The sequence below is a fragment of the Eleutherodactylus coqui genome, chromosome 2 (genome assembly GCF_035609145.1).
Source record: "Eleutherodactylus coqui strain aEleCoq1 chromosome 2, aEleCoq1.hap1, whole genome shotgun sequence".
Lineage (NCBI taxonomy): Eukaryota > Metazoa > Chordata > Amphibia > Anura > Eleutherodactylidae > Eleutherodactylus > Eleutherodactylus coqui.
In genome coordinates this window covers 87,059,167-87,082,017 of record NC_089838.1, presented here as the reverse complement: position 1 = coordinate 87,082,017, position 22,851 = coordinate 87,059,167, and the positions used below count along the sequence as shown (strand labels likewise).

Sequence of the window (22,851 nt, the reverse complement as noted above, 5' to 3'; positions counted from 1 at the left end):
TATTTCAGCCCCTGGAAGTAATGCTCTGTTTTGATATGTTGCACAGAGGTGTCTCTACATGCATCAGATTTAAAGGGGTTGTCCCGCGCTGAAACGTTTTTTCTTTTTTTTTCAACCCCCCCCCCCCCCCCCCGTTCGGCGCGAGACAACCCCGATGCAGGGACTTAAAAAAAGAACCGCTCAGCGCTTACCTGAATCCCCGCGCTCCGGTGACTTCTATACTTACCGGTTGAAGATGGCCGCTGGTATCCTCTCCCTCCGTGGACCGCAGCTCTTCTGTGCGGTCCATTGCCGATTCCAGCCTCCTGATTGGCTGGAATCGGCACGTGACGGGGCGGAGCTACACGGAGCTACACGGAGCCCCATTGAAAAGATAAGAAGACCCGGACTGCGCAAGCGCGTCTAATTTGGCCATTCGACCATTTTAGACGGCGAAAATTAGACGGCAACCATGGAGACGAGGACGCCAGCAGCGGAGCAGGTAAGTGAAAAACTTTTTATAACTTCTGTATGGCTCATAATTAATGCACAATGTACATTACAAAGTGCATTGTTATGGCCATACAGAAGTGTATAGACCCACTTGCTGCCGCGGGACAACCCCTTTAAGGGCAGTTTAAAAACAGAATGAATGGTCTTACCTTCATATAGTGATGCGGCAGCAATGCCAGAAAAGGCGACAGCCAAGGCTATCCCATGATCTTTCCATATTCTGGCTAGTAGAAGATTTAGGACAAGTATTTTGCCGGTACCCCCAGGAACTGCCAGGAAAAATATTTGACTGCTATCCTTCTCAACACTTGCTAAAGTCGCGCTTTGTGCCTTAGCCTGCACAGGATGTATAATGGTGATGTGCTGGGTTAAGATATCTGTGTGATATTATGGAGTGACAATAAACCTTTTTGGACTTTTGTAAACTGCTTGAAGTGGATATGAGTTCCTGAGTGCTGCATCTCCTTTCTCTGCTGGATTTGCTATTGAAGATCGATTTGTCAATGGTCATTTTGTTGCTGGCACCAAACCTATATTTCTCCTCCACTGTGTGGATATTCATGGCGTGCCGCTGGCTACTGTCTTTCTTCTCGGACTACGATGGGTCACTGGTGTCTTGATGGCATCGCTAAAATGAACTTGATAAAAAGGAATACAGAAGTGGCGACGGAAGGAGAAGATAAGATAGGTTGATAATTTTAGGCCACCTGCTACATTTTTATGCCTGATTTGTGATGTAAACTGCTTTATGATTTCCCCCATGGCAGTGCTCATTGCTATGGGGGAACAGAAGCCGTCTTCATAGAAAGATGAGACAACATAACTTTGCAGCATAGCATGGCAATCTTTGTGCCACTTTTAGTTGGAGTCTGCTTTAATTTTTGCACTGTACTGGTAGAAGTTGTGTGAATTTCTACTGTAAATGAACATGTACAATACACATGTATACATTGATGTTAATGGGTATTTTTAGGGTTAAAAGGCATAATGATAGTCAGTTTAATTATCTCCTGAAGGAGAACCTTTCTATCCCCGCTACAGGGAATTCCCCCACAGCATGAAGAAAGAGAGAGAGAACAGGGCTGGAGGAGACTTCCCAAGGGAATCCCTCATAGCAGGGAGAGGAGCAGAGCTAGAGAGGAGGCAGGGACTCCCAGACCCTCTAGCCTTGCCCTCTCTCTCCCTGCTATGGGGTATTCCCTTAGGGAGTCCTCTCTAGCTCCCCGCAGGTATTAACAGAAGCTTACAATGGGATATTTAATCCTGGATCCTCCCGTCCTTCGAACCGGCACGCATGCGCAGTACAGCGCATGACACGCCGGCAGTGCGGATGACGTGGTTGGCAGTGGGCGGGGAAGGGTTTTTACGCAATACTTCTGCTGTCCTACAGTGGAAGTATAACGTGATGGCCAGCTTCCATTGATCACATTGGAAGCCAGTCCAGCGTATTCCCACCACAATTAGAGCATGCTGCGGTTTCTTTCACACTGCAGAATTCAGCAGTGGAATATTGAGCTATTAGGTTCAATAGAACCTAACAGCTGCAGGATAACGACGCAGATTTCCGCCGCGTAAAACGCAGCATAAATCTAGCCAAGGGCATAAGCCTTAAGTGGTTTGAGGGCTTCTTTATGAGTGGAGATTGAAGAATAGACAATTTTTTCACATACTCTCTGCTTTCTAATGTGGTCCTCAGGCCCATTGTCTCAAACGTATATGCAAACAGTCCACTCATTTATTGTTCTATTCTGTTATGGAGGAGCATCCAGTTTAAATATGGGTAGACACAGCCAAAGGAACTTGTGAATTGGTGCAAAACTCCAAATAAGGCGATTATTAGAGACCAGAGATAATACAGTGTTAAACTTCTCATTTATTGATTAACTTGTGTAGCCAGTATGGGGGAATGCATTCTGGGCTCATACCCCCTCATCAGTACAACTAGATAAAACATACAGACAATTGGAGATCTGAGGATGACAAAGTCCCAAATGTCAAGGGGAATCCCAAGAATCCTTTATGGAACAGTGCAAACGGAACTGATGAGGCAGTATGACCCCGAAACGCGTTCTCCCATGCTGGCTATGCACGTTGTTTAATAAAAAAGAGTTTCACACTGCATTATCTCTGAACTCTAATATTCACCTTATTTGGAGTGTTGTGGTAATTCACCTTCACTTTTGGCTATCTCTTCCTGTGCATTTATGCTCTCTTAGGTGGTGCGTCATCTGGCAGGCAGCACCTCTACTATTTTACTAATTGATCCTTCACAGTCCTAGATTCTTTTGTTGTATCACAATTATTTGGGTTTTGCTCCACCCTCAATTGTTTCCTTAATCTTTGCATTTCACAGTTTAAATATGAGCAATCCTCAAAGCATCCCTTACAACAGCAGGTGCACGGGAGCTAGTATGTGCATGGACGAGTGTCGGACATCACTTGCCCGACATTCTTCCTGTCTAAAAGGGCCTTTACTTTTTCTCTCAATCTTTACATTTCACAGTTTATATCACATATTATTCCTAATCCTAATTTCACCCCCAGACTTGCATCTTTTTTATTGGTGTAGGACTAATAATCCGAATGAGCTTTGCATTTTGTCACTAGGTCTAACTATTTAACCCTCCAACAGTTTAATGAAAAATGCCCCCTCCCCCACCCCAACTGCACCTGAGAACAAAAGAAACAATGAAGTATTCAATTTTTTGTATTCTTTTTCTTTACCATCCCTTCTCATATTTTTTGAGCCCATCTGTACACAACACTCTCTGCAGTAAGGAGTTATCTCCTTGATTTACAAAGAGGTTAAACTGACCTAACTTGAACGCAAAAGTACACATGTGAGAAGAACCACCAGTCATAGGGAAGTTTGGATCAAAAGAACAGTAAGAGGCCGGTGATTGTTTGGTTCAGTGCTGTCAAGAAAATTGTTTATTGATTAGAAACACGTGGTTTGAGCAGCCAAAATGCCATTTATACACATGGACAGCTCTAAATGGACAGCATCACAATCAGATTTCATCTGCCAACAATGTTGGAAGAGCTCAGTACAAGCAGTCAAAATGTTACCCCGTGCGGATTGTTTTACTGACCACCCGCGAAAGTCAAACTGACCACCTCATTGCCAAAGTCAAACTCTAATTCTACAACACGAAAAGATCACCTGCAATGATATACTTTAACACCAGTAACATCCCAGCAGAATGTGCAGTAAAGGTAAAAAACAGATTCAAGTCACTCAGCACAACTGGAAAAACTCCAGATGAATTTTGAGAAGAAATTAAATGTCTTTCCATAAGACACAGTGGAACAATTTATCTCATACACAAAAACGACCAAAAAGGCCAAAATGGCTCTCGGATACAAAAATCAAAAGAGAGAAACACCCAAAGCCACTGGCAACAGCACTTATCTCAGTTTGCTAAATGCTGAATTTCAGAGAGAAGCGAGACGAGATAAGGAGCGTTACTGGAATGAGAAGTGTGAAAAACTGGAAGATACAACAAGCAAGGTCCCACTCGTTAGCGCTTCACCCGTGTGAAATAGGCACAGGTACAGTTTGCATCCCACAAAGAAACAACTGCCGAAGATCAAAGCGGCAAAGTACTTTATAGTGAAGATCAAATTAAATGAAGGTGGCAATCCAGTTGTAAGCACTCTGATATGTGATAATATTCAATGCAACACATACTAGAACCCTTTGGCATATTTTGGTATTTTAATGTAGCTATGACCAAGAACAAAGGCAAAGCACTGAGGATCTCTCAAACTTCATCTAGGGCTACTCTGCCTGAAATGTTCACCTCTCAATCTCACACAGACTCTCCCTTCGTGACGACTTCTAAGAGTCCATCGGAACCTGAGGTCAATACTTTGGGGCCTCAAAGGGAATTAGCATTGGAAACTAGTCATGGCACCAACAATCATTCCAGTCTGTTGGATCAGATGAAGGCGATTTTTAAGACAGAACTATCAGCCACAGTGAAAGAATTTTTGGAGCAGATCTGGGTCAGAGGATGGATGAGTTGGAAAGAAGGGCAGATGATATGGTTGACACTCTGGAGGCAGACCTAAGCCATGTGGCAGATCTGGAAGCTGAAATCGAGCTCTTAGAGACAAAATATTATGACTTTGAGAAGTCAGTTATCATTTAGAAGTTGATTTATAACAGTTTTAAAGGTGGTCTGAGTCCTGTAGACTAGTCTATGGTGGCTTGCCACAATAATGTTTTTGAATGTTGAAAGATGATAGCCAGTGTGGTAAAAGTGCTAGTCCGGTTATGGATGGCTAGCTGCCTTAAATTTCAATGATTGTCGGCTTTGTTTTAAGAAAGTCCATTACTAACCTTGACTACAATAGTCCTAGGACCTTCTCATTTTCGGTTTCGTTTTTGGGTGCAATGTCTCTCCACTTTAGGCTTAGGAGAGTTGCATCAGTTATTTGTTTATTTGTTATTCTTTCCTCTTCGTGGCTACAGGTCATCAATATCACAACTGGTCTGGTAGACAGACAACTACAGGAAAGATGAAGGGTTTAGGTGGAAAGGCTAAGTTGTGCTTTATGGTCAATCTATTTTTATTGAAACTTTCAATAGGATAGGTTACAAAGCATACAAATTCAAAAAGGTCTCATAGGACCTATAAAACATGTATAATAAAAGACATAATTAATATAACTCCTTGAACTAACATATATAAATGGGCCTCTTCTAGAAAATACCCATCTCAAAAACACTTGAAGAAGCCCAATGGGTGACCCGAATAATACCTGAATCTGCAATGAGGAAATAAACTGTCCATGTTACTTGGGTAGAAGCCCAAGGCCTCATCCTCTAGCAACAATGAAAATGAATGATAACTAGAAGGGAGGGAAGAAAGACAGAGAGAGAGGATATGAGGTATGGGGAGGGGAAGAGAGAGAAAGTATCAATGGACTCTACATATAATATCTTGAGGGCATTCTGGGTCAACAGACCTAGGGCCTAGGGATCTATGTGCATGATCAAGCTCAAGATGGGAATCCTGAGGGAACCCTAGGATGGAATTGAAGATGTGCTGTAGAGTGTCCCCTAGGTTTTTTTGTTCCACCTCTTCAGGAATACTGCGTATCCAAATATTATTTCTCCTTCCTCTATTTTCTGTGGGAACTCTGAGCTTTGATTTCTGCTAATGCTGCAATTTCCTGCATAGGTTCACACACTGTGGGGGCTGTCATGTCTACACCTGTGTTTAAGAGATCCGTGCTGCTTGCCATGTTGCCATTGCTTTCTATTGCATGTGGTGAATGGGCAAAATTAGCTATTTTTTGTGTTGTTTTTTCTCAGCTTGCATTGTGAGGGTAAAATAATGTACAAACTTTTTTACCTGGGTCCTTATACACACATGGATACCAAATTTGTGGAGATTTATTTATTTGTAAAGGTGGATTTTTTAAATATTTTTGTATTTTTTTCCTTTTTTTCACATCCCTGGTGTGTGCTAGCTGATAACAGGGAGTAATAGCTTGCAGTTGCCAACTTTGCAGTATTGTCCCTGACAAAGAATTGACTGCCTGTTTTTACTGTGATTACATGGTTAATAATGGGCAGCAGTAGATTGGTGCCCTGCAGTAGAATCCCCGTGTGCTGGCTGATCACAGGGAGCAATAGCTTGCAGTTACCAACCTTGTACTACTGTGCCTGACACATAATTGACTGTCTGCTTCTACAGTGATTAACAGGGAGCAGTAGATTTGTGTCCTGCAGTAGAATGACTGGTGTGTGCTGGCTGATAACAGAGAGCAGTAGCTTACAGTTGCCAATTTTGCAGCACTGTCCCTAATGTATGATTAGCTTCCTGTTCCCACAGTGACTTATTGTTCTCTTCATATATTATTCCATTCTCTGTATATAGAGTTTATGGTAATTTTAGAAAAGTTACATTAACCCTTTGGTGATGAAGCCTGTAAGCGCCTTAATGACCAACTCATTTTTAAGTTTTTTTTATCGTCACATTCCAGGAGCCATAACTTTTAAAGGTTTCTGTTGATATAGCCGTATGGGGACTTGTTTCTGCGGGACAAGTTGTATTTTCTAATGGCATCATTTTTGGGTACATATAATGCATTGTATAACGTTTATTAATTTTCTTATGAGAATTGGGGTAAAAAATTCTCCCATTTGTTTTTTGGATTTTCTTTTCACAGTGTTCATTGTGCAGAAGAAGTCATGTGATAAGCTTATTCTCTGGGTCAGCACGATTCTGGCGATACCAAATTTATACAGTTTTTTTAATGTTTTGCTATTTTTGTTCACAAGACACTTTTAAAAAAAAAAATTGCTTTTGTGTCGCAGCATGCCAAGAGGTATAACATTTTTATTTTTCCATTGACTGTACTGTATGGGGGCTTGTTTTTTTGCAGAATGAACTCTAGTTTTCATTTACCTAATTTTTGGGAACATATAATATGTTGATTGCTTTGTATTCCATTTTTTTTTACAGGCAAGATTGACAAAATCAATTCTATGTTTTTTTTGTCCATTCACCGTGCAGTATAAATAATATGGTAAATAAATTCTGCAGGCAAGTAGGATTATGTCAATACAAAATTTATATAGCTTTCTTTCTTGCAACTTTTTCACACTCCAATGGCTTATTTACACGAGCGTATATTGGCCGGGGTTTTCATGGCCGGCCGATATACGCTTCCATTTGAGCAGTCCCCCCCTTTCTTCTGCCTCACCAATTCTCTGCCACCCCTCCACTCTGGTGTTTGTAATGGAAGTGGGTGGGATGGGGGTGGAGTTAAGTTACGCTCTGTCCTGCCTATTCCCATTGCTGGCTGCGGACAAGGGGTGGGTAGGGGGCAGGAGCTTAGCTCTGCCCCCGTCTCACCCACTCCCATTAAAAACTGCTGGGAGGGGAGGAAAGAGGCAGAGAATCGATGAGGGGGAGGAAAGGGGGGACTGCTCACATGGAAGCGTATATTGGCTGGCCATGAAAACACCGACCGATATACGCTTGTGTAAATAAGCCCTAAAAAAAATGTATATTTTGCTTATCGCCACATCCGAAGACCCCTAACATTTTTCTTTTTAGTTAATGGTGCTATGAAAAGTTTTTTTGGGTTGTTTTTTCTTTCTCTCAGGATGAGTTGCTCTTTTTTTAATGGTACCATTTCTTGATCCATATGACATTTTGATCACTTTCTATTCTGTTATTTGTAAGGTGAGATAGGCAAAACTAGCTTTTTTTCGCAATTTTTTTTGCTCATGTTGTGCACTGTCCAGGTTAAATAATGTACAAATTTTTTTTCTTCTGGGTCATAAACGCAGCAATACCACAGCTATGATTTTTTTTAACATATTGAAAGGGGGAAAGGTAAGGTTTTTATTTTTTAAAACCTTTTAATTTTTTTTTTTATTTTTGTCCCACTAGGGGAGTAAATGAGGATGATTCCAAAACAGGAACCTATATCCTTTTAATGACCGCCCATATATCTTTTGATGGTGTCATTAACGATCCTTATTTTGAGCCATACGTCTTTTTCTTATCATTTGTCTAATACTTAAGCATAGCAATGCATTAGAAAGCCTTTGAGGCTCAGTCAAAGGCCCATAGGCCACCTTATAGGCTACTGTCGCTGGTAGACGTGGAGGCTATATTCAAGCTCCCGGGTACCATAGCAACCCATCGGGACTCCGTGATCACATCGTGGAGATCCCATGGGTGACAAAGGGTGCCCCTTTTCTCAGTCAGCCTTCTGCATGCCATGGTCACACACTTACTGCAGCATGTAAAGAGCTATGACTGGATACTGTCATCCGAAAGCCGAACACCCACGTCAGGCTTCAAATGCAGAATAAAGCATCTTAATGGCCGCTGTCAAAAGACATATGAGTGGTTGTTAAGGGTTTAAAGGTGTAGTTTTATTGGTTGTCTTTCTGAGATTCCTGGATATGATACATTGATGTCATCAGTAAGCATTGTACACAGCCTCTAACTTCAGGGGTCGTGTGTGTTCTACTGCATGTATTTATGTCATTATTTACTACCATCCCCACGGGTACAGATCCCAGCTAAACCACTGAGACCCATCAGAATATGTCATTCAAGTACCCGTCCCCGGACCCCACTGACTACCGAAGTCAGCATCATGGCTAATACTCAGGCCTGCAACCAAATATCAGGTGAAAAAAGGACATTTCCGTTAAATTATAGGGATGTTAAAATGAAAGATGAGCAGAAATGTTTGCTTGTAGACGTTGCCTAATACAGAACTGCACTTCAGCCATATAAAACTATGGAGGCTGAAATATATGGCAGATCTGCGTTGTATCCCTCATAGTCTTACAGAAAATACAGGACAGTTATGTCATAAATATGTTGCCGATTGGATTTTCAGTTTCTTCTCTAATGAGAAATAATTTACAGGGGACTTAGACACTGATGAGCCTTCCTAGGGATGGACTAGTAATGATCGATCAGGGCCTGACCTTCAGAACCACCAATATTCAGCACAATGAGGTGCGACGGCCAGGACTATAGCTTGTCCCATACAAGAGAATGGATGAGCTTCTGTGCCTATGTAAACAGGAAATGTGATGTCACTTCTATGATCACCCTGGTCACAATGTGAAGCCTGATGTAAGTGTGGATCTCCACGAGGCATCATTTTAATGTCTACATAAATAAAAGAAGTTTTAGGTTTTCAATCTGGTTTAGGGTTCATTTCCTTTCCCATTTAAAAGTGACCATTTGTAACCAGACAGTTTATTTCTGTGTGTGCCGATCTATATGAACCCTGTTTCATACGAAGCACTATGTTTTCCATTTGATAATACATGGGATAATTCAGAGCCTACATTTGAGCCAAAATTAATTCCAATCCCAGAAGCCCCTCTAAAATCATTGCAGCCGCCAGATTTGGGCAAAGTTCACATTTCTATTCAAAATTTGTGTTCCATCATAGAACAGAGCAAAAACAATGTCATGTTATGAAAAGACAGAATGCATTGCTGTCTGATAGAACTCATTGATTATAATGGGTTGCGCCCGGTTTCTGCCATATTTTCCATCATTTCACTGGAACAAAGTGCCGCATGCTGTGATATTTTTCCAGCATTTCTGACAGAAAGCATTACAGAAAGACATAATGGAGATGTGATTGGAGCGCGACGGACCTTCACTCAAACTTGTATATGAAAGTATATAAATGAGAAGAACAGAAGAGTCTCTACAATAAAGACCTGAAGCCGGGGGCAGTTCTACTTGTCTACTTTATTCATTCTAGTGATTACGGAAAGTAAATCATTGACAACTCTTTGGAGGATTTCATGAAAGGAGAAGAAAAAAAATCATCTGGAAATTAGAGGACAGACTTATTCTTTACTTCACTTCCATTTCTTGGTCAGGAACGTTACTGGAGAGCCTGGAATATAGAAATAGTTTCAGTTTGTTGCCTTAACCATTAGAAACATATTGTATGTGAAATCAGCACATGTGCAGCCGTGTCCCCCTAGTGGTGACTATAGGCAGAAAGCATGTAGTCACGTAATTCAATGGTGTGGATGGTGGAAGGACCAGTTATTTAGATTAGTCTGTGAAAGCAATACCAGTTGTACTGGATAGCAGGCGGAGGCTGAACCTGAAGATGCTGGGCCCTATTGTACAATCTTTAACAAGAAAAGGACTTTACCTGTAATCAGCGATAATGATGAATCAACCAACTGCACTAACAATGCCACTAACAAGACTAGTAACGGTATTAAGAACTCCACCAACTGTTGCAGTGACTGTAAAAAGTAGTCCATTCACAGCTGCCAAAAGAGGTGTAAAAGTTAGGCCCACAAATCCACCAATTGTGTTTGCCAACAAATTCACAGCTGGACCCAGCACGATGGACTGTAAAATACAAAGACATTTTATTACACATATATTTTATACTTTAGCAGAGGCTAATAATATGTCTTTTAATCACTTATTTTAGATTAAATTAGAAAACAAACAGGAGTATTACTAAGAAGGCAATCTCTATGTTGTGTTAAAGGAATTCTCTAACCTGCTTTTGTCCTATAAGCTGAATGTACCGTACAATGTGCGATGGTCAGTAGAATCCATAGATACCTTTATTCCTGTGCTGCATAACTCCACCATCCAGATATTAGCATTGATATAAATTTGCGTTGGAGCATCTGAAGAGCGGTCCACTACTGCCTGCAGTTCGGGCTCTATCCCTCCACAGTGTCTGAAAAACTGCCCCTCTTCATCCTTAGTGACATCTCTAGCTCCGCCTACAACAGTGCATGGTGTCAGTCCTGGCCAAGAAAGACTCACGACGTATGCGCAATCATCAGTGCGGCGCAGGAGCGGTGATGATAGAACACTTGCGTCTCCAGCGGGGGGAGCCGGAGATGTCACTAAGGATGGTAAGGGGTGGTTTTTCAAACACCGGGGAAAGATAGAGCCCAGACTAATGGACCTATTGTCGGATGGTCCAATGTAAATTTACAAATGGCGCAATATAAACATTAGGGCTAATATCTGGGCGGTGAAGTCACGCAGAACAAGAATAAAGGTATCTATGGATTCTACTGAACATCTCACATTGTATGGTACATTCAGCTTATAGCACAAAATAGGTGACAGACTTCCTTAAATCTACTTTATCACTGTGATCTGCTATTAGTTATGTAATATACGTTGGGCCTTCTCATTGTTCTATTTTATAAGGCTGGGCGTCTGTGCTGCAACAGCAGCATGAGGCCAATGCACACACATATGGAGGCCAATGGCAGCGCAATTTTGTTGGTAAGGGCTTCTTCACATGGGAGTGATTTAGTCCCACTATACATAATGGGACACAACAAAACCGTTGGTTTTAATGGCTTTGTTTTCATTAGCGGTATTCTCACCAGTTAATAGTACGGCCAAGAAAAGATAGGACTTGCCCTATATTTCCCGCATGTAGCTAATACAGATAGTCCCCGACTTGCGAACATTCGAGTTACGAATTTCGCTAGATATGAACTATCTGTCCTGCACAGTATGATGTAATGCTATGGCATTACATCATACTGTGCAGGCACCGGACAGGCTTCTATCAAGCCCGATAGAAGCCTGTCCGGTCAGATCGCGGTTGCTAGGCAGCCGGGGGCCTTCTGAAAGGCCCTAGGGCTGTCTATGCAGAGCGCCTATCAAGCCGTGCGCTTCATGGGCACTCTGCATAGGCAGCCCTGGGGCCTTTCAGGAGGTCCCCGGCTGCCTAGCAACCACACAGCATCCCGCGATCTCATCGTGGGACGCTGTACGGGCCCCCTGAACGTCGGGTGCAGGCTGTCAGAGCGGTATTTAAAGTGTTAACAGTTCAGACGAGCGGCGCGGCTCGTCGGAACTGCTGCCGCTGGGTGCCCGCTGTAAGAACAGCCGGCACCCGACGTTGTATGGAGCGGGATCCACCCACGATCCTGCTCCATACAAGCATTTGTTTGACTTGCGAACAAATCGACTTCCAAACAGGTTCCTGGAAGTTCGCAAGTCGGGGACCATCTGTACTACGTGCTGGAAGGATAGAGCAAATCCTACCTTCCCGCTTATTTTTCAAACTTGCAAATGTGATGCAAGTGTGATGTGATTTTTTTTTTTCTCACCTACTGAAAGTAATGGGTTAGATTTCTGTGGACTTGCAGGGAAAATAGGTAAATACTGAGATTTTTACATATTGCAGCATTGGGGCTTAAACAAATGGGCGTGATTTAATCCTGTTATGTGGCTGTGAATTCATGGCCACATAACAGCATGAAACAAAACCAATGATATCAATGGTTTCATTTTCACTATCAAGATTCTCGTGCGTTATAACTACACGCAAAAAAAGATAGCACGGGTCCTATGCCCTATCTTTTGTCACACACAGTTAACACTAAGTGCAAGAAACAAAGTGCAGGACCTTGTGCATGATAGCGTGGAGTTTGAATAGTCCGGTAAAAAGAAAGCAGATTCATGCACTAAAAAGCTTCGTAGCGGCGAGCCTATTAGCGCATACGCCCATGTGTTTTTGCCCTCACTGTGAGTAAAATATCGCCCATGTAAATAGAACCACTGTAAAGAATTTTTTACAAAATCACCCATGTAAATACTTCCTAAGTGTTTGCACGTGCACTACGCAGTTAATAGAACCCATTACTTTCAATGGGTTAATTCTCATTTTCGCTTTTTCGTGTGCAAAAAAACCACATCTTTCATATCATTGAGCATATTGGCGCAACAAAGGCCCTATAGAAGTCTATGGAGGTGCACAGATGCACACCGAAGACACACGCTATTACGCATTATTTCGTTGCACAATTTTGCAGGGCGAAGAACACACCAGTGACTAATTAGCCTTTTAACTGATGAATGGTCCGAGTCCGTGCAAAAAGTATAGCAAAATGTGCAGCTATGCGTGCGAAATTGCGACGTTCACGGACCAAAATATTGTGCTATGACATGCATTTTGCACATACGGCCGTGTGAGTCCAACCTAAGGGTGATATATTATTCCAAAAATTCATTGCTGATGTTACTATGATATACTGAATATCACATCTAGTTACACTTCTAATACTCTCGGTCTGAATCATGAATAAATCAAACATTTATCCTTAGAAAATAAAACACACGTCTAGTATTAAGAATAAATATTTAGTATGAAATTGTAATTACCAATTCAGAAAGTACTTTATTTAGTGTGTTGCCTAAAAGAACTTTCCCTATAAGTCTTGCCTGGAAAACAAAAAATGAAAAGTACATTAAATGTGATGATTATTTCTTATCTTATTCATCCTTCTTATTCGCTGTCCTCACATGAGAGAGTACTTAGCCCTCTAAAGCTGAATATCACACCAATATACGCTAATGTATATAATCCAAGTGATGTGTGATACATTTGTCACCTTACACTTGTAACATGCAGGATACCAACACTTCTAGGTCAGGAGAGTCATATAAGGGTTATTGCTCCCCAGATGATGAAAGCCCTTGTTCCGTGTTAATGGCAGCCCGCAGTTATAGCTCTTAGTGGTATTCGAATAGTGAATAGTGAAATAGTTTAAGGTAAAGATAAATAGTGTGAAAAAGCCACAATCTAATAGCAATCATGTTTGTAATGTATTTCAGTGTTAGTATTGATCTGTTTCTAACTTCACAAGTCCCATACATCCCACTATACGGGGATTACTCTTCACTTACATGAGTGGCCCAATACAAGATCTGTAGCGGTGTCCCCCACCTACCACACACCATTTACAATACTGGGACCTTAACAGACTGTGACGCATTTCTATACAGATCCACATAAAGAAGTGACATGTAAACATTTGGCCGGTTCACAGCGTTTATTTTTCTATTCAGGGACGCCATTGGGCTTTGCGTCTGAAATCCTGAAGAAAAGATTCTGCCTGAACCCCTGGACAGAACCGTTCACTTCTGTGGATGAAATCTGACAAAATAGAGAAGGTCTTCATTTGGCAGGTTTCCTTCATTTCCAGCATTCCGAGACGGAAAGAATAACATGAGGGATTTTGTTATTTTTTCTGGCTCAAAATGCCACAAACAAAGGAAACCTGCAAAACAGAGACCTACTGGCTTCTATTTCTGCAGATTTCAGCAATACAAGAAAATGGAACAGTCCAGGTTGTGTCCAGGGATTCTGTCTGAGTCCCTTTTTTAGGGATTCTGACATAAAACCTGACGGAACCCCTTGACAGAATCAAAAGCGAGATGTGAATAGGATCTTATCTACTAACTTGTGTTCCATATGTCTATTTTGTTTAACCCCTAAAGGATCAGACACGTTTTAAGAATATTACCCATGCGGTGGTTTTACAGCCCTAATTTTTTTCAGCTCCGAAAATGATTTTTGCAGCGTTTTTTCTTTATAAGGCCGAATGCAGACAGTCGGGTCGAATTCTGACTGCGAGATTCTCGCAGTGGGATGCGACCCTGTGCTCCTGCAGTGACCCCCGATTTACCTGTCCGGCGTCTGTACTCTGCTCTGTGGATGTGTCGGCTGGCGCACAGCCACACATGCGCAGTGCAGAGCCGGTGCGTCAGCAATGATGTGACCGTGTGAGCCTGTGCAAGGCTTGCACTGAAATAGGATGTGCTGTGATTTTTCCATTAAGCAAGTTTTCCGAGATTAACATCGTGGCTGTCTGCAATGGTTTGCATAAACCAATGCAATCCTATGGCAGCGTTCAATGGTGGAAATTCTGTGCGGAATACCGCTGCAGAATTTTCGCCCATGTGTATTCTGCCTAATATGTATATTTACACTAAAATAAAGTACATGAACGAGTTCACTTCTGAAAAAGCTGACTTGCCTGTCAGCTCCGTGGTGCGTGCTGTCCAAGGTGCTTACCATAGGCTCCTATGGGAGTCATGGAAGCAGGCTGCCCACAGCATGGACATATGAACGGGCTGCTCCACGGAGCTAAGGGCAGCCCATTCACACGTAGAATTCCCTGCATGTCAGTAGCATGGTTTACACGTTGCTTAGCAGCGTGTAAACCATGCTCGTCTCATCGCGGCCTAATTGTGGCATCCATAGGAGCCCCAGTTACAGGGGAAAATATTCCCCTGCAGTGACAGTAGTCACTAAAAGACCCTGCACCTCTGTGTTGACAAGGATCACCCAGTGATCATGTGATTGCAGGTTGAATAGCGGATGTATCACTTCCACTTTCTCTCTCCACTACATAGCACTCATTGAGCCCTATGCATTATGCATAAGAGAAGACAGAAGCGGTTAAGAACAATTTCTGTCTTCTCCGCTGGATCCTCGGCTGTGATGAACATCCCAGGACCCAACCTGCTGCTTTGCAGGAGCCGAAACTTTAATCCCATGCCGTATTCCTGCTATTGTCCTGGATTAAAGTCCTGAAAAAAGTCATGTAATTTTACTGTGCTTTGTCCTTAAGTGGTTAAAAATTTTCCTGCCTAGGTATACATCCACGACAATATGTTTTGCTTTCTATTCATTTGCAATAGATGTTTCAAACCCCTTTTGTGTACCCTAGAACTATCAATACTCACCGGTGCCCCTGCACATGCGTGAGCGATGCTATTATATTCCCCATAGTCAAACGCTATGAATACGGAGGACGGTTCATGCACAGCACAAACTGGTCCACATCCTCACTCTCATAGCAACTGGGAAAATGTGGGAGACCAGCGCAGCACAACGCACAGCACCCCCAGATTGTGGGGTACAATGCAGTTATATAGCCAGTCATGGGGAGATGAGGAATACAGAAGTCAGTTTATCACATAAACAATTGTTCCACTAGGACCCCTGACAATAATTGGGGGGGGGGGGGGGGGGCACGGATTTTTGAACTCGTTATTCAGCTACTATGTACTGGAATGGTTTAACTTTAGCATGTGCAAAACAGTCTGGGCTAAACTAAATACAATGAGGCATTGTAGATCCTATTTACTGCCTAATCCATGGGCACGGGAGTGTAACTTCCAGGTAATTGGTCATAAGATTTACATTCAGTGATAACCATATGGAATTCAGCCGAATGACAGATGCAGATCCTGACTGCATCGGATAAAGCTAAGTATATCTCAGTATATACTTCACTTCTATTTAATACTTATAAACAAACATTTAGAGAAAAAAGAAGAAATTACCAGGAAGCAGAATAGGGTTTCTATAATTTTGTCCAGCGGTGCCTCAACATTCCTAACCTCCTCAGGGTTCCTGTTCTGTAATAAATACAAATAGTTTATTAGTGAATCACATGTTAAACACATAATGTAGAAACAAAGTATTTAGTAGATGAACATGTGATTTATATCTTTCTCTAGGATTTACAATCAGATAACCACAGCAGAAAGGAAATAAAGGAAAACATCATTTCTACAATCAGTTCTGATGGTTCAGTTCCACATCATCAGCATGGGAACAGCATCATGCAGAATACTAGAGGGAAAGAACAGATCCCAAAATGCACTTTTCACAGTAACATATACGGAGGTAACATGATTCAGGAACATAAGGCAATTTTACTAAGTCCACTATTTTAGCTTCATGTTTTGTTCAGGTGTATTTTATAGCATTAAGTAGGTAGTATGTGTGTATGTGTGTGTGTGTGTGTGTGTGTGGGGGGGGGGGGTGATGGAAACTGATTTTGGCCCTAAATACTGTGACATAGAAAGTAGCCAACAGGACAGGAGGGATTTGTGCTGGGGATGTATTCCTTGCAAAGGAGTTCTCTGAACAGGTGTAAAATAGCAGAGGGTCAGCTGTGAGAAGCATTATGTCATTATGCCTTGGGCTTTGTGCACAGGGCCGGTCATTTGTCATTACTGAAGTGACACTACTGGTCCTGATGGCTCACATATCTGATCCCATACTTTGTACTTTGAGATAGTTATTTGTACGTCTGAGAAAAGAGCTAGTGCAAACGGAAACACTGAAATCATTGATATCAAAGGTTTTCTTTTGTCCTTTTATGCAGAAATGATTATTATGGCCGCATAAAGGGAGAAGTACAAGTTCGTCTGAATCTGCTCTAAAGAAGGGGCATCAATAGAAAGCACATCACCACATCATCAATCAACTTGAGGCTGGCATTAGGACATGCCAGAGCGTCTATGGCTAGAAGTGGCTCACAGTCCATTGGTCAGTTGAAGAAAAGGTAGAAGCAATAATTGCAACTGAAAGGGATTTCCCCATCCGATAAAGTGATATCATATCACTAGTATATGCAAGTACTTTACGAGTTGTGGGGGTTTCAGACTTCTGGGACCCACCAATCCTGAAAATCAAGGGGACAAAGTGCTGTTTTTTTTTCTTTAATAAAAGCATTTCTGGCCACCCAGTTGTACAATGAACTGCTGCCATTCCTACTTACTAGAATAGGGGAGCATTGAGGTTCATTGCACACCTGGGGAGACAGGGACCATTATACAGGGGGCAGATGACGAAAGGGCACAGTGATACACCTGCAAAGAATGCCTATATTGTCATGTTCATGAGAGTCCCAGAGCTTGGACCTCCACCAATCATGAAACGATTGCATAGCCTAACAATATGCCATCACAATATAAGATGGGAAAACCCTTTAATTGCAAATTATTTACCCACACAAAGTGTATCATGGCTAGAGTGATTGATAGGAATCACATAACCTTCAATATCCAGAGGTCTTAATCACTCTTTCTATCCCGCTGTACTGTATATTGGTTTTTATACAGAAAGTGAACATCTTAAAAGTGGTGAAGAATCAAAATACAAAGTAAAGGCATTCAGAATTCCCGTACCTCTTATTATACAGGGAATAACCTTCACTTATATAAGAGGTCCGATACAGAATCTGTAGCCCCGCCTACTATTTACAATATGATATCTTTACCATCTCTGATGCCATGTGAAGAAGTGGCAGATCAGATTCCACCGTGTGAACATACCCTAGGAGGTTCTTAAATCAGCATCAATTGACTTACTATATTGTCAGGCGGCAGACGTTATGGGCAATTTATCTGCCAGTGTAAAAGGACCTTTAGTGGAAAAATAAATTGAGCTAGATAATCCTTAGAGAATATGAGTTCACCACATTACCTCGAAAGCTTTTCTGAGTGCCTCTTTGACGACTATATCAACATCAAAGCAGTCTATCTATAAGGAATATAAATAAATACATTCAGTTTTACCAAGATTATCATTAAAACATTTAATGAGTTATCTGCAGTAAGTCCCCAAGTACACGGAACGAGCTGTCGGACCCACAATGCCTGGCAGCTCACCCCACTGATGCTCGCTCCTGTGGGAGTATCGCTGGCATCGCTGTAAGCGCTGCTGACATGGAGGAGCAGTCATTCAGAAGTGAATGCTGTTTACACTGAAAAACACCTCATTCAGTTGCATGAAGAAACTGAACGACTGAACAATTTTTGTTCAGTCTTTGTACGCATTTACACAGGATGACTATTTTTCAAATTCCCGCAGGAACATGGGAATTTGAACAATTCTGAATGATAATCATCCTGTGTAAATTGGCCATAAACTACATTGTAATATAATGTAATGAAATCATTAATAGAACACATTAGTACAGAATGTCCCCTGGTTCTAGTAAAAGGGCTTAAACACACTGCCCTGGCCACAACTATACTCGGCAGTACGGAGCGTAGTTGCATCTGAATGAGGGAAATTTCTTCTCCCTTCGCCGGCAGTTCAAACTTCGCACCAGAGCGCAGGAGTCTGAAGAAAACAGCAGGAAGATAGGTGCCAGACGATCTTCCCACATGATGAATTCACAATGTATGGGGAATATATGGCATATATGCACTCTAATACAAGCTGTTAGTCACTGATAAGACGGCCCACCAAACCGCTTAGCTCAGAATGAGCAGAGATATAAAGGAGTAAGATACAGGATATACTAAATCTTTTTCCATAAGACTATATATCCATCTGCTGAGCTCCTCCTGCTCTATAATACACTGTAGGCAGTTTGTACTGCATGTTGGAGCTGACAGATTCCCTTCAATACCTTAGATTCTGGGGTGAGACCATCCTGAGCCCCTCGCTACATACCTAGATATCAGATGATTTAATGTACATGTTGGTCTCCAGGGTTGCCAACCTTAATTATTTTCATTTTTATGGACAACTTATCCAAAAGTCCTGAACAGACAACATTTTTACAGACACATTGGAAAAACCAAACTGAATGATAAAGATTGTAAGTAATATATGTGTGCAGGTCAGATACTGATATGAGCTCATTATTAGCACTTACTATGAGGCGTAAAAAGAATGGTAATTACAATCATCATCACCTTTTCAAGGACCACCAGCCTAAAAAAAGTTGCAGACACGTAATATTTCTCAAGGACTCTGGAACAAAGTCCCTTATTTTTATGAAGTGTTCAGGAATTTCTGGACTGTTGGCATCCCTAGATGAGACCCTCACTGAATGTAATCTGCAGTTCTAGATTTTTAATTTTTTCATAATAAGTTCTATTCTTTAAAAACGGGTATTTAAAAATGTGCTGTCTGATGTAGAGAAGCTAGCAGCAAACATTCCAGTGCATAACACTTCAATACACTTCAGTAATATACCTGCAGTATTATAATATAAGAGAAAGAATTATTATACCACATCTGTAATAAGGCCGCTCCTACTACATTTCGTGTAACAACATATCATATCCTGCAATAGAAAAAAAAGTTCCAGTGAATAAAAAAATGTAGCAAAAGAGATTGCAACCTATTCCTAGCACTGTGCAGAGCATAAGGCCAGGTATGTTATTATAACAGTCATCATCAGATGCAGAATTTCCAGGTTTCTTAGTAGATGACATGTAGCTATTCTGGAATCTCCTCTGATCTATCTCTCTGTTGTGTTTTGCTTCCTATATCAGCCAGTTATTCTCATTCTACACAAACTCATTCCCTCTTGTAGTTAAATCCAGGAGGCAATAAAGTTTTAGTAATCATTATTATCAGCTATGGAGCTTTTTAGGGTGGCCAAACACATAAAATGACTGTGGCGGAAGGGAAGAAGCTGACCTGGCAGCAGCTTATTAGCTGTGGGAAAAAGAGATCAAGACTATTGGACAATTAAACATGTTCTTCTTTCCCCCAACATCTACCATCACGGGAGAGTTAGAGGGTCCTCAAACAATCGGTTGCTTCCAAGTTGTGTCTAATGTATATGAAGACATTCAGTCAGCAAGTCACAAATATCCCGTAAATACAAACTCTTCCCTCCTCCCTCTCTCATATATATGTGATTATGCAGCGAGTGGGAGTTGGGGATCAGCTTGTATCACGGTGACTATATTCTCTGACGCCCATCCACTATGCTACAAGGGAAAGATGAAATGGTGGATGATGGTGGTTGTAGTACATGATGCCAGCCTGCAGCAGGCCAGGGCGAGGTGCAGCTTGGTAGTTGCACTCCCACCCAGTCATGCTACAAGCAAAGATGATGGTGGTTGTGGTCCCTGCTGCTGGAGGGCGGTGTAATATGCAACATAGTGCAGATGTTTTCTAGTGGGAAGGAGCTCAAAGGGTCGCGGGAAGACTGAAACAGTTAAACTCACTGTTATTACAGTTCCAGGCAAACAAGGCAACATCCAATACAGTCCAATATCCGAGCATCAGAATCAAAAGTTTAGTGATTGGAGATACCACCCTCAGTATATTGCATCGTATCTGGCACCTATTGTCAGACTGCACTAACTATTATTCACTAACTTACTGAACACATTGCAGACTCGTTAACTACAGAACACCGAACTTTCTAGAAATGGGTGGGGTTATTTAAGGACTCTAGCTCCTCCCATCAGCGTAAGGCCCAGGGGCCTTACAGAGGTCTAGTCTGCCCTCAGATTTGGACTGGATGGTCCTCCAATCAACAAATCACATAATCACATAATAAAACTATATACAATGATAAAATGTTTTTGAAGTGACAACTTTGGGTCACTACAATCATACTGTGCTCAATGCAGTAACTGCTCTATTGCAGCCTGGGAAAGAAAACCCAGAAACATCTACCACAGGTCTGAGTATAGTATTGTGTAAGACATCACTCTAGTCAGTTTTATAACAAGACCTGGAACTTTGCATTAAGTTGGTTATCTAATACTGTATATATATATATATATATATATATATATATATATATATAATGCATGAGAATCTGAACTTGAAAATAAATAATGCTACAGCTATATGAAAAAGAATGTAGATAATTTAAATGAATGTTACCAGAACTGTATTGCATGAATCCACAAGACACAGCTTGTGTAACAGATTATTGGCTTTGCCCTAAAAGATAAAGGAACAATGAATGTAGACCTTAAGGGCTTACCTACTGTATACATTTAGAAGACTTTTCTGAAGACTTTTCCCTTTTCTCAGCAGCTACATGGAGGATATTACAGAAAAGGATTGAGCTATATAGATGTAAGACAGTGAATCCTTTACTATTAGCTGCAGCTGCAGTGAAAAAAAAGTCATTTCTTTGACTAACATGAATGATGTCCCCTACATTGAATGATGTCCCCTATAAGCTGCTTGTCATTTCTGTGCAGAATAAGCCTGGGGCTTGTGCCCCCTACAGATCAAATATACTGAGTATAGATAGAATATATACAGTACTTGATAATTTAGAGACAGCTGCAACTAATTTACAACGAAATCTACAGTAAAATAAGAAAAATATTGAAAAAAGTAGGTGAAATTACTCTACCTTTGACTCCTCATATTTCCAAGCCATCAAAGTAACGAAAGTAACTATAGTGTCAATTTGACAGGGCTAAAAGAGATATTATATATATTTACATACATATAGTATTGTACATGATTGATTAGTAACAGTTTGTCTATATAGGTGGTCAGTAGCTTATTTCTTAAAAATGGATGCTCTGGCATTTGACATGAGTCTGTGTATGTTTGGGTTCATGGATTAGCTTTGCCCTGACTTTGACATAACCCAGTGTTTTATGAAAGTCTGTCTGACTTGGGTTTTGCTTTCCTTGTGTTTGTGGTCCATTTTAGTGAAGATAAGCAACTTTTCATAATGTAAATGTGACCTTTCACCATAGTGAAATACCTATTGTAATCTTTCTCTGGTCATATACCACATGCATAATTGTTCCTTATTTGGAGGCTTAATGAAAAAAAGTAATCATCTGTTCCTCTTGCTCTTATTTTTTATTTGGTTTTTCATTTGTTACAACTTAAAGAAAAACATCTAAATATTGTAAAATTTTACTATTTGCTTCAAACATTTCAGATTTGACAGTAATATATCACAAATAAATCAAAGGTTATTAAAGATCAAATGTATTCTTACTGTCATTATTCCCCTGCATGATCCAGAATAATCTGAAAGGAAAGATCACTTTAAAATGTACACATTTTGTCAACAAAAGGGCTGAAAAGCAAACTTCACAACTGGTAATATATATTATCATTAGTAGAGCCTTATCCATACACTAGCACTGATACATGTAATTATATGCCCCATTAGAAAACAGGAGGAATATCTTACCATTGCAACTACATAACCCCACGAGCAGAAAGAAGATGGCAATCTTCATAATTGCAGTAATTGGTTTCTCTTCAAGGAACCAGCCACAGATAAGCAACACTGGGAGAAGCCACTCAATTTATACGGAGTGGAGACCGCTTGGGGGTATTGACTTTAGCGTCATTGTTTAACGTTTGGCATAGAACAAAATAATCATCCTTTCCATCTTCAACCAGTAAAACTTTGAAATCATCCTTACTTCTTTAACCCTTTCCAATTCAGTTTCCATGTATGGCCGAAGGCCAATTAGGGACTGAGGCCTCATGGAATCTGAGTGGAAATGC

The 22,851-nt window shown here is 41.1% G+C and overlaps 1 protein-coding gene across 1 annotated transcript; it reads right to left on the bottom strand.

The window, feature by feature from the left end:
- Nucleotides 1-9,730: 9,730 nt before the first annotated feature.
- LOC136611516 (uncharacterized) lies at nucleotides 9,731-22,638 on the bottom strand. Its single transcript, XM_066591183.1, has 10 exons — nucleotides 22,529-22,638; nucleotides 22,331-22,362; nucleotides 21,725-21,790; nucleotides 21,241-21,300; nucleotides 19,622-19,675; nucleotides 18,079-18,135; nucleotides 16,146-16,220; nucleotides 13,173-13,232; nucleotides 10,168-10,373; nucleotides 9,731-9,900 (listed from the first exon to the last, which is right to left on the bottom strand). Exons 1-9 carry the CDS (start codon nucleotides 22,575-22,577, stop codon nucleotides 10,191-10,193), a joined length of 636 nt encoding a protein of 211 aa, XP_066447280.1. The 5' UTR covers nucleotides 22,578-22,638; the 3' UTR covers nucleotides 9,731-9,900; nucleotides 10,168-10,190.
- Nucleotides 22,639-22,851: the final 213 nt, after the last annotated feature.

What these genes read in the sequence shown, in the direction of transcription:
- LOC136611516 (XM_066591183.1), bottom strand. Translation starts at nt 22,577, where the DNA reads ATGAAGATTGCCATCTTCTTTCTGCTCGTGGGGTTATGTAGTTGCAAT. An exon ending in GGAAATATGAGGAGTCAAAG is followed by an intron (nt 21,301 to 21,724) that starts GTAGAGTAATTT and finishes TTTATCTTTTAG; the next exon opens with GGCAAAGCCAATAATCTGTT. An exon ending in ATAAAGTACTTTCTGAATTG is followed by an intron (nt 10,374 to 13,172) that starts GTAATTACAATT and finishes TGTATTTTACAG; the next exon opens with TCCATCGTGCTGGGTCCAGC.